Below are 12,746 nucleotides of genomic sequence, written 5' to 3' on the forward strand. Positions count from 1 at the left end.
AGCTCTTGGTCTTCAACAGGAAAATGATTGATCAGAACATACAACCAGCAAAGTGAATCATGTGTCTGATTTATAATTGGTCTGTGGCCAAGGGTCAGGGGTCAGGTTTAGGGTCAGAGGTGATGTTAGGTTTCAGAAGAGTTTAACCCATTCATTCCCAGTGCACCTTTTCACATGTTGAAGTCAGCTGAAGGACATAATAGATGAGGTTAAAGAAAACTCCACTCTGTGGCAATAATTATTTTATTCATCCCATGTGACTGCACAAAGTATAATCATCCACATCTATTGATTAACTGTTGGCTTATATCTGCCCACCGTGCTTTGAAATGTCAATAATCATTTTATGGCTCGAAGAAGAAGTCATCATCATTGCTAACATTGAACACCACATACCTAAATAAAATCCTTCTTTCCACCTGTCCAAATCTACTTATAGCTACTTACATCTGGCTTTTGTCTGCAAAAGAATCTGATACAATCATCTTTAACTGCTGAGTTAATTTACTCAGTCTGGCTTCGATGGGTAATGATGTAAAAATGACACCCTGCCTGCTGAATGCCCCAGTTTCATCATTTACTGCTATAGTTTTACAGTCTATTTTTAGGAGTCTGTACCTTTAGAAGTGTGACATTGTTTTACACACTGTTCAAGCTGTGATCTAAAATCATTCAGTTTGAAAAAGGGACTTAAGTGAAACATTTTCAGTTTGTTTCTTGCGTCCTGCACCTTGGAAGTTAATGTGTGTCATCAAACATGACTCACTGGAGAAAAATCAGAGAAACAAATTCCCCTACTGGCAGTGTGAAAGACCTGAGATAAAAGAAACGCCATTCCATGTCACCACAGATGTTAATGTGACGCAAAGACCCTATTCAGACCTGGTATTGTGATCTGGATTTGAGTGATCTGCTCATCATCTGAACACCCACTCCATCTGAGTGTGCCCTCAGATCATCACAGAAACCACATTTGGAAGTGATTTAAGGATGTGTCCATTTTCCTAACCCTAACCCTTACCGCAATACCTCCTCAGGATGGATGTTAATACCAGGTCTGAACATGGCAAAAGGACCACATCTGTTTATCTAGACCAGGGGTCTGCAACCTTCAGCCCTTTTTGCAGTGGCTCCATGTAGCTTTGAAAGAAGAAAGAAAGTAGCTTTTTATTTTATTTAAATAGATTTTTTTGTCTTTCAAAGTGAACACCTCTTATTTAGACATCAAGGCGAAAAATAAAAGTGTTTTAATAAAAACATCCTATGTCTACGTCAAATGTTTGAAAATCTCCCCAAACTCAACCGACCTGTGTTTGAAATATGGAAAGACATTCCCAGTACTTAAATGAAGTAATGTGTAGACATTTGGATCCACATACCGCAGTATGACCTACAAATAGGTCTACATATTTATGTGTTTATTTTGAAATAGGCCTATGAAATGTCAACGGTTTTCTTTTTTTTGTTATTAAATGTCACAAATGCAACAAACTTTTGTTAGTACAGTATATTTATATATAAAACTTTATACATGATATTATCCTCATTTTAAGGGTCAAATAGGTTGTGCAGCTCCAGATTAATTATATTTGGGTGCAGAGGGGTCAAAAATGGCTCTTCTGATACTAGAGGTTGCAGACCCCTGCTAAAACTACTGTGTCAAAGGTCAGGCTTAGGGTCAGAGTGAAGTTTATGTCAAAGACAAGGACTTATCAATTGGACTTAGTAGTAAAGAACTCAGTTTCAGGAACATAATTCAGGATTCTGGTTTGTAACTTGGTCGTATCTTCATCTCGGTGAACCTGAGCGAGTACTGCCAGCCAGTCCAACTTGACCACTCCACCCCGTCAGCATAGGATGCATGACCTCCATTTAGGTACTGCCCGTTCAGGTTGGAGGTGTGGCAGTTACGGTACCACCAAGCCCCCTGGTAGTATGTTGCACAGTTGTTCTCTGACTGGTCCTGATCCCTGTCTTTGGTGGTAAACTGCATGCCAGAGTGCTTCAGGAGGGAGTCACCTACAGAAAACAGAGGAACATCTCTCTTAGGACTGGCAGCCCTGTTAGAACTGGTCACACTGTCCATTGTGAACAGGCCCAGATGGAGGCAGATCATTGATACCATATGCCCCTTAAGGAATAAAGAAGCCAAACGACAGCAGTTGTGCTAATATTCATACCTGCAGTCCCAGAATACTTGTCCACACTCAGAGGGTAACCATCCTCCTCTGGATTTACAGAGTCTCGTCCAACAGAGAAATCAGCATAATGAGCAAATGCTGTGGCATTGTCGAAGTCTGCTATGTCAATACGTAACTCATAACCACCAGACTGAGTGAAAGAGTATATCCTCTGGAGACCTGAGAGACAGATAGGAGGAGACAGTATCAGTTCCTGATGATTAAATTTTCTTTACATGAGACACTAATAATATTTAAAATGGTTTCACATGTACAATCACCTCAAAATCATTTTTACTGCATGGTGTGAAGAGATAATGGAAAGTAGAGATAACTTTACATTTTACTTTTTGAACCCGAACAAAACCCAAGACAGTTCTCAGCTATCCGACCCAAACCCAACAGGCCCTTTTGTGTGTCTTTGTGTGTGTACGCACCAAGCCAGTGCTCTCCTGTAGTTTTTCCAAAACCATCTCTGTATGCATCCCAACCTCTGAAGAAATTCACAGAACCATCTTCCCTCCTCTGGATCACCTGCACACACACACACACACACACACACACACATACATACATAAACACATACACAAACACACACACTTTGCACTAACCTGTGAACCCATTTGTTCTCAATAAAGACCATGATTTTGTAAAGTAGTCATACTTAAGTGTTGTTTAACCAGAACAACCTGACTAACTAGCATCACCACCACCACCCTCTGCTGTTGTGTGTGTGTGTGTATATTCTTGTATTTGCTACTTATTAAGACTTTTTCTGGCATTAACTCTGACCTTGTCAGAACCTAATTTCTAAGGTGCTGATTGGGTTAAGTGCTGACAAGTGAATTGTTGTCCACATGAATGGAAGTCAATTCAAGTCTTAAAATGGATACAAATACAAGACCGTGCGTGTGCGTGTGTGTGTGTGTGTGTGTTTGAATGTACCGTCCATCCTCCTCCATCAGTGGTCATATCACAGTACACCATGAAGCCAGCAGCACCATGAGTTGGAAACACAGAATAGACTCCGTCCTGAGTGACGCCAGATGCCATGACAGCACTGCAGTCTCTGGGTCTGACAGCTGAGGGCGAGAGACATTGAGACACAGAGTCAGAAAAAAAATGACCTTAAATAGAAGAAAAGAGCAACAATAATCAGAAAATGAGTATAAGACTGACCCATCTTGTGTTGTTGTTGAGTGTATTATTGGTTGTTGTGTTGCTAATACAGTGTTGTCGTCATGTATCACTGTGTTGTATTTACCTCTGTAGTTGCTGTGTTTCTGCAGTTCTCCTTTAAGAACCCTGAGACTCTCTGTCTCTCTCTGCAGGCTTAACAGAGAATCACTGAAACCTGCAGCCAGCTTCAACACACCTGAGTGATTGTCAGTCAGCACCTGTACAGGTGACACTTCATTTTCAGTTCAGCCTGTCACTATTTCATTCTACGTTTTATTTGATTTGATGTGTATTCCTGAGCTCACCTGTAAGATGTGATCCTGCTCACTCTGCATGCTGTCCAGTCTTTGCTTTACAACACCTTGGTTTCTTTTCAGTGAATCATATTCCACCCTCAGGTTATGGGCATGGCCTGTAATCACCTTCAGCTCCTCGGCCAGCTTCTGCACCAATCCCCTCTCCTGCCAGTCGTCTGCATTGTGACTGCTCAGTGATTGCCGCAGAGAGCTTTGCAGGGCCTCCCACCGCAGAAGGTTATCACTGTAGTCTGGACAGTTGGAATCCAAGAAGATGTTGATTGGTTCTCCAGCTGTGACACGTGATATTGTCACCAGGGCGCCAGAATCTTTGGGATTGGTCATAATCGCTGGTGAGGAAAAGACTTCACCCCTGGTATCAACATAGAACCACACATTTCTGTTAATACAGACAGACAGGTACATGTGAGAGAGAGAGAGAGAAAGAGAGAGAGATGGTGGAGAGACAGATGTAGATAGGCAGACAGGTGTTTACCTGCTGATGAAGGGCAGAGGATACTTGTTTAGGTATAGGATGGTGAATGTTGCTGTGACGATGGCTACTGTGCTGACCAACACGATGGCGAACCATGAGAGGAAGCTGCAGCAGCATTTCTGTACGCATGCACACACACACACACACACACACACACACACACACACATGATTATGATGGTAATGCATTTAATGTAATAGAGTTTGTGTAGTTCACAGAAGTTTACAGTCAAAGCCTGTAAATGGGATAGTTCAGGATTTTTATTTGTGGTACCCAATTCTGATATGTTGCCTATTGAAAGACCTGCTGACATTGTCTTTCAAAAGTGACCTACATCTTTATTTTTATTTATTTTATTTATTTATATGTTTATTTGGTCATGTCAGTTAGATCACTCAAGACACATCATCGTAGTGTAGTTCACACAATACACATAACCGAAAGGGAAAGCAGGAGAAGCAAAAGCTTACCTAGTCCTGCCCCCATTATCCACAGAATACATATTTTCATCATACAATACATAATTATTCTTTTTCTTATGACATTTTGACAAAACATGTTTCAGCATCAGGTAGCACTCAGAGATACAGTCTAGCTCTAGACAGTCAATCAGACTCCATGTGTGTCTGTACATGTGTCCATAATATTCAGTCGTGAGTGACAGTCTCGACTTGTTGCCTGGCATGTTCATCTTAAATCTGCTTTTACTCTGGTTAGCACTTCGGGACACAACCCACAGGTTGGGCTTGGCAACTAACCTGAAAATGGTTAGTAGGTCCAGATTGAGTCCACTGTGTTCCACATGGGAGGGAAAGATCAGAATTGGGTCACTTGCACCATGCAGTGTAAATGCAGCCATACTCACACTCCAAACCTATGCTGATTTGCTCAATGGAATTTGGTGCAGGGAGCAGTAAACACATTTAAGTTTCCAATTGGAAAAGCCTTCTAAGGACGGGATTAAGCGGCAAACATATGTAGGCTTAAGCAAGTGAAGATTTCATTGGGTAAGCCTTTATTGACCCTGCTGGCAACACAAGGGGCACAATGTGGCCACACTCTCAGTGTCAGTATCAGTATGTGTCAGTACCTCCTACAACCAACCACACTTCAAACAGCCTCATAGATCTCATGTCTACACATTATCAAGTGTTTGCTGGGTGACCTCAAAATGAAGCTCAGGTGATTTTTCGTGCCTTAGATTCAGGAGGAATCATTTTATCTGTAGTAACATGGACCAGCTCTTGCCCCTCAGTGAGCCAGTGAGCCACCATAGAGTCTACATGTGTTGATTTGGAGAAGGTTCATTCTGTGGAGGGTGATTCATGAAAATCAGTCTAATATAATGAGTTTATGATGAAAATTGATTTCCCCAAAATTATCATTATTTTATTTACTCAGTGACAGCACATGCTTCTGCAGTGTTTAAATGTAGATGTCAGATAAGGCAACAGCTGCTGCAGACACATTGATCTGACACTTTAACTCCAGATTAACAGGAATTAACTCTGTGTTGGTCTGTTCCTGCTCTGTGGCTGTGAAACATGCTGCCATCCTAAACACCTGATCATGGATTGTGGTTGCTCATTACCTTGTAATATAACACATGATATCCAGCTACTCACCAGATGTAAATCACATCTAAGTCATTGCACTGAATTTCCCATAATCAGACTTCTGCATAGAGTTGAGCACTCTGGAATCTTTCTTCTTACAAAGGTAAAGGTTTGTACCAGTTTCTGAACTAGTAAACTCCAGAGCATAAAACTCTATTTAGGTAAAACTTAATGACACCTGTGGGTCACAGTCAATTTAATGATGTATTGCAAACAAACACAATGTCAAGGCTCAAGGTCTTAACTTTTAAGGTTTTGAGGTAGTTACATAGTAATAACATGCTGTAGAGAAACAAACCCTTGCTCTCACTGGAACATGTGCAGGTTTGTCATTGGGTCAATCTCAGAATTTTGCACTTTTCATTTTCCCAATTGTGCTTTTTGAGAGTTATGTGGCAGACAAAGATCATGATGTTAACCCTAACCGGTGTTTCTCCACAGCCCCTATAGGCCTGATTCTCCAGGAGCCATGATTGGTGGGTTGCCGGGTAGAGGGTGGTGGCTTACTGGAGGAGACATTATAGATTTTTCGCATGGATAAAGTAAGTAATGGTTGCAAATTGGTAAAATGTAAACTATAACTGTATATTATATTCACAGAGCCAATGGAAATCATTTCAGTTAATCTGATCACAATTCAGCTCAGAAATCATGACATCAATCTGAAGGTGGTCTGATTAGCTAAGAGGCTAACAGCTAACATACATGTGTCAGAAATTACCTTGTATTTGTTTGATCGTTTGCTGTCGATATCTGAGCTGCTGTTGTTCATGATGGTCCAACTGTCGTTCGTCATCATCGTCCTGAAACACAAACACCCTAAAGGTCATGCTATTCTGTTTTTCATCTGTCCTAGGAAGACATTTAACATGCTTTATTAACATAAGGAAGAGAACTCTCTTCTAAAACCTTATAAAAGACTGAATATCAACAAAACACTATGAAAGTTCTCCAGAAACACTCTCCACCATCTTATGGATATGCTCTACCCAGGGACCTGTTTGGCATGGGAGGTTTTGCAGTTGGGCCTCAGACAGGTTTGAAAATTAATCTTTCTGAAATCAACTTTTACGAATTTCATTAAAACATCTAAACAGTAAACAAGAAAAAATGTCTATTCAAAATATGATGTCTCACTTTATCATTCAGATTTTAGTGATACAAAGTATGTTTTGTTTATTGTGACCAGAATGGTAATAACCAATTCTGGATAATTGTTATTATGTTATTATCTATGACTATTCATTGGAATTGATTTCAATTTAAATAATATTATCTGTTTACTTCTGCAGTTTAGATACTTGAAAAATCTTTACACGTGATGTAAAATGTGATATTCAACTTTTTGAACAACCTATAGAACCTTATTTTAAAGCCTCCATATATACTGTACATCTAAAGCATGTCTGTGAAGGATTTATCTAAAACCTGTTTGACCTCTGGTATGACGCCCCATAGAGCAACCCCTTGAACTTTGAACCCTAAACTCTATCTAACATTCTGAAAGACCTCTATTGACCGCTTTATTGGGAAACCATTAATTTTTAATTTTTTATTTTAGAAACCTTAACAAAATAAGCACTGAAGAGACAATCTTCATGTTTTCCTTCTACCTTCAGAAGTTTTCAATGTTTTCATGAATAGAGAAGATGAAGTACAGAGCACTTCTACAGTACTAGTACAGAACCTATAGTTCTAAAACGAGTGACACCTGTTATATATAATCATCTGTAACACTATTCTATAAATGATTGCTTTAGTTAATTAATTTACTTACTTAATTTACTTATTGCTTATTATTTTGTAGGTGTCCATATTTGTGTAGCTGCACACAAATTCTATACACCCCATAATTTATATTAATATATTACAATCATCAGTTTGTCCAAAATGCCACATTTCACCAATGTAAAAGGTGAAACAGTTTATTTCTGATGCACTTATTAAACACAAATGACAAACTGTGACCATGTTTAAAACTGATGAAAAGAAAATTCACATATATAACAGTATATATATATATATATATATATATATATATATATATATATATATATATATATATATAATATAACAGTATATATAACAGTTCAGTACAGAAATATTCATTTGTTTGAGTTTCCATTGCTTTTTGTATTTTTGAATAGGTTCATCAGCACCAGAATGTGGTTACTGCCACTGTTAACCTAAGCAGGTTAATGGTAGGGTCATAGAAAAATGATAATTAAGCTCCATTTAAACACAAATTGGAGATTTAATTGCAGTTTAAACTGTTTGGATGCTGTCACTTAGCAATCACCAATAATAAAAGTAATATAAAATTACCTGGTTGTCGTCCAGATGAACACAAATCTTTGGTGAACATAAAGAAACGTAAAGAAATATACAAATTTGTTTTCAATTTACAGCTTCATGATAAGTCCAGATCCACAGCTAGACCATCTGTTGTGCAGCAACTGAGAAACACTACTCCTGCTGAGAATCAGACAAAGAGAGGAAGGAGAGAGAGAATGGCAGGGTGTTAATCTGATCAGATTTAGTTCACAGTCTGTCACTACAGTAACACATCACTATATTAACACCGCACTAACATGTTCATCAGCAAACAACACGCAAAAATGTTCAGCAAGAACAGAAAACAACAACATGTTCAACCCATATACTCATACTGTATCTCAAAATGTGACCATGTGGTCCCCCACTTAAAATTGAGCTATAATGAGTTATTTCTTTCTGTTTCTCTTTGATATTTATAGATAATTTTACATCATACATTTGTTTATATTGTCCACTTTATGTTATAAACCATTTTTATTTTGAAATTCTGTCACATATTGTCACAAATGTTATTTAGATATCATAATGGGGTATTGTGATATAATCTTAGCTCATATTGTTCCTGAACTGAACAGTTGTTTTTTTTCCCAAGAAAGTTGGACTTTTTTTTCCTCTTGACCCCTCCTGACCAGATAAGATGCTCATTGGTTCCCAGGTCATTTGAATTTGAAATCCCTGCTTTAAATCCTTGTGGGCAGAAGTAAGAACATTTCGAGGCCTTCCCCCCTTTACTTTTTTATGTTTTGGATGATAAATGATTTTATTTTAAATGAATACTCAGCATATCCCACAATCTATGTCCACATTAAAGTAAAGAAAATACTATATGCACCTTGTCTGACATTCATGTTACTCTTACAACAAAACATATTTCCATCCTGTATTTGTTTAATATATTATGTTGATTATTGCTCCACATTATTCCATTTTATCACTGAAGTTATTCCACAAATTGACTCCTTTAGTTGTGTGTAGTACAATATATTAACACAATAACATCTTTATCAACGCATTAACAACACGTTAACGGGCAGAAAGCAACAAAATCATCAACATCTTCATCTATATGTTAACTCATTTAAGCGTGTCGTTAATATGTTATGCTAATAACATGTTCCTCAATACAGCAACAACATTAACGACATGATTAAAAACAAGTTATCAACAACATGCATGTGGCCAGATTCTAAAGCTGTGTTTGACCAAAGGTTCTGGGAAGTTTTTTTTCAAAGAAGTCAAAGGTTCCTGTAAATAATTGTTTGCTCGTGTTTTCATTGGGGTCTGGGGGTAATTAAGCAAATCATCCCAATGAGGTGTGAACAACCGACAGCCACAATAAGCCATGCGTGTTGCTTGTGGCTACATGTTCAGGAGAAAAAGGCAGCTGCCTACATAAATTAAAAGATGGAATAAAAACATTCAAAAACACTCAGAGTAAATCCCGGTGAATGAAAGTTCACAGAGAATAAGCCGAAGTAAAACGAGACGGAAGGTAAATGAAATTGCTGAGTCACTGTGAGGAGATTCAGATGTAAACTTAAGCTCTTGCTTTTTTATGCTCACTATAATGTTTTTTTTTTTTAAAAACATTTGAAGAACAAGCCACAACATAAAATGTTTGACCCCAGAACTACACAGAACTACACCTGTGGTTTAGGGTTTAGTTCTGTTTATCTTCTTAAATGCTCAGGTTTGTGAATAGAGTTTGGTTAGTTGCTGTGGATACACGTGACCCCTCCTCCTCTCAGTTAATGACAAACACATGTGGACCCCCTCAGGGTCTGGGCAGCAGGAAGTCAGATTAAAAGTCAAACTGGCTGAATTTCACGTTAGCAGTACAGGAGCTAAGCTTTTCACAATAAATGTCTGGTGTAGACGTTTCCCTCACAGTAAAACAATAGGCTACAGTCAGTTGTTTGCTGTGAGGAGTTTTAGATTATTAAATTATACTTTGTATTATCATTTCTAGCATCAATGTAAACTGCCTTGTAACCTCTCTGTCTTTAATTAAACGTCTTAATTTTGTTACTAAATCTTCATAAATCACTGATTTTTCTCAATGTATTTGTTCTGGAGCTAATACTATACTGTCTAACTAAAACAAAGTTTCAGTTACTTAACAAACAACATTCCCAGTCACATTCACTCCAGGAGCTTTTGTTTGGACAGTACTGACAGGAAACACTGTGTCTGTGTGTTGTAACTTTATGAAGTGAAAAACTCAAACTGGTTTGAACTTTTTTTCCCATCAGAGGGAAAGTTTGAAAAGAAACAGTCACTGGAGCTGAAGACTGAAGGCCAGTGAGACTGACCGTTGAGTCAGATCGTGAGAGTTACTGTTAGTTAGAGTTAGTGTTGGACTAATGGAGGCCGTGTCTCTCTGCAGTAGAAAAAGGTCAGTCTGAATCTGGGTGACTTCATTACAAATGTATGCAAGTTGTGATTTAGTAATAATAACAATAATAATAATAATAATAATAATAATAATGATGATGATGACGACGACGCTGTTGAGTTCAGATTATTGTGTTTTGTATTATATCAGATATATTTTTTTTGTTGAAACTGAGATTATGAGTTTATATCCATGTTTCAGATGATGTGATGAATGTCCCTGCAGCTCTAATTTATCTATTTCATTTTAAATGAAGATTAGATTATCTTTATCAGAAATAAACAAAGATGGATTTTGATCCTCAGACACAGAAAATCTCTGTTTTTAAAAGTAAAAAAAAACTTGATTTGAGTAGCAGTCAAATCAAGTTTGTTTTTATAGCCCATTTTATACAAAGATGGACTAAATAAAACATCCAGCATTAACAACATACATTTACAGTATTTACAGTGCATTTACAGTACACCACAATACATAATACAATTAGCAATCAGAAAGGAATGTTCACTTTAAAAAGAAATGACATAGATAGAGTCAAAGCAGATCTTAGATTTGTTTCAGCAAACAGAACGACTGCATGCAACCTCACCTGTTTTCAATTCTAGGAACGTTTATGAAATACTTATGTGATGATCTGAGGGATGTGACCGGGCAATAGTTGGTGATCAAATCAGATATTGAACCTGTACTGTACTGGTCACCATAAGTGCTGTGTGATGTGTTTTTCTCTTGATCCAAGGCAGAACTCTGGCTGCATCATTGTGAATGATTTACCAGTCTACCAGTATTTTTTGGGGTTGTCTGAGAGGAGGTGCATTTTCTGTAATCTAATCTTCTGGAAGTGAATGTGTGGATCAAAGTTTCAGAGGAATTGATCTCAAATGTACTTACCCTGCCTTAAAGAAACTTCACAAATAAAAAGGTCATACTGTTTCTGACCTCACAGGTGGGTTACATTTAATACCTGACTGGAGCTTTAGTGAAAGCCATGAATTTGGTTTTGCCTCATTGATTTAGGAGGAGGAGGCTCAGAGATTAAATGGCAAGACCATATAACCAAAACTGGACCAAAATGGACCTATAGAGAAAGAGGGACAATTCTGATGGTTGGAGGGGGTGTTGTCAGGGTCACTGGAGCCTCTGACACCCCCCATGTTTTACCACACCAGCAGAATGAATGAAATCTTAAAACTGTGCTCAAACCTCAGAAGAATCTAAACTGACGTGCTTGTGTGTGTGTGTGTGTGTGTGTGTGTGTGTGTGTGAATGTGTAATCCGTTAATCCCACTCATTATCTCTCATCAGTGTGATGTGCTGCTGCTTCATGTCTCATCCAATTTCTCCAGGTTGTAACTCTGTAGCCGCCATACTTTACTCACTTTACACAGTACACTTTCTATTATATTAACTTTTAACATGCTTTTAACAGTTAACATGTTGCTATTATAAAATAAATCAACTGCCAATTGGATATTTTCTTTCTAAAAACAGGTGCACTGACAATTCTATTTTTACTAAATTACTAAACTAAACTAGATCTGATACACCGATCATAAATATAACAAGTGTTCTCTCCTGATAGGTCCAGTGGTGGATTTCCCCATCAGCTGCACCAGGAGGCCCAGTTTCAGCCTGCAGCCTGTAAGAGGAGGTGCACAGAAGAGCAAGAGATGAAGAGGAGGAGACCAGGAGAAGACTGGAAGGAGAACAGGGATTTAGAAGATATGCAGAGGAACTGGAGGAGAGAAAATAGCCGGTGAGAACAGGAAAACGATGAGCAGCCGACACATTGTGATAGTGCAGGTTCTTAGTGTATGAGATACTGAGACTGTGCTGAGACTGACACTCTCCCTGCACCCACATCCTGAGAAACTTACTCCCAGTGAAAACATCAGGGACACCATGAAAAGCTCATCTTATAAAATCTATGCCTTCTTAAGTCAGCAATGTTTGAATAATATGTTGAATCTTTCGTTGTGATTTACCAAAGGAAGATTTTCAAATTCATGATTATTACATAATCAAACCAGTGAGATCAGATCAACTATTGTCGACTGATGATTCAGGCTTCTGTTTCTCTGTGCAGGTTTTCACAGACTGGACCCATACACGGTAAAAAAGTAAGGACTGGATTATCTGAGAATCAAGATAGATCTGGATTTAGGTCTGGAAGTGAGATCTTGTGCAACAGACCTGAGGTGCGAGAGGCCCTCATTAGGAAAGCAAGAAACAAGACCTCAGTCCAGA

The 12,746-nt window shown here is 38.3% G+C and overlaps 1 protein-coding gene across 1 annotated transcript; it reads right to left on the reverse strand.

Moving 5' to 3' along the window:
• Positions 1–231: 231 nt before the first annotated feature.
• fibcd1a (fibrinogen C domain containing 1a) lies at positions 232–8,237 on the reverse strand. The gene is made up of 9 exons (XM_058636699.1): positions 8,093–8,237; positions 6,489–6,570; positions 4,152–4,270; positions 3,665–4,028; positions 3,445–3,577; positions 3,126–3,262; positions 2,618–2,714; positions 2,181–2,360; positions 232–2,019 (listed from the first exon to the last, which is right to left on the reverse strand). Exons 2-9 carry the CDS (start codon positions 6,564–6,566, stop codon positions 1,757–1,759), a joined length of 1,371 nt encoding a protein of 456 aa, XP_058492682.1. The 5' UTR covers positions 6,567–6,570; positions 8,093–8,237; the 3' UTR covers positions 232–1,756.
• Between the last annotated feature and the right edge of the window lie 4,509 nt (positions 8,238–12,746).

This window comes from Solea solea, chromosome 8 (genome assembly GCF_958295425.1).
Source record: "Solea solea chromosome 8, fSolSol10.1, whole genome shotgun sequence".
Lineage (NCBI taxonomy): Eukaryota > Metazoa > Chordata > Actinopteri > Pleuronectiformes > Soleidae > Solea > Solea solea.

What these genes read in the sequence shown, in the direction of transcription:
- fibcd1a (XM_058636699.1), bottom strand. Translation starts at nt 6,566, where the DNA reads ATGATGACGAACGACAGTTGGACCATCATGAACAACAGCAGCTCAGAT. An exon ending in CCTCTGCCCTTCATCAGCAG is followed by an intron (nt 4,029 to 4,151) that starts GTAAACACCTGT and finishes TGTTGATACCAG; the next exon opens with GGGTGAAGTCTTTTCCTCAC. An exon ending in AGCAGGATCACATCTTACAG is followed by an intron (nt 3,578 to 3,664) that starts GTGAGCTCAGGA and finishes TCACCTGTACAG; the next exon opens with GTGCTGACTGACAATCACTC.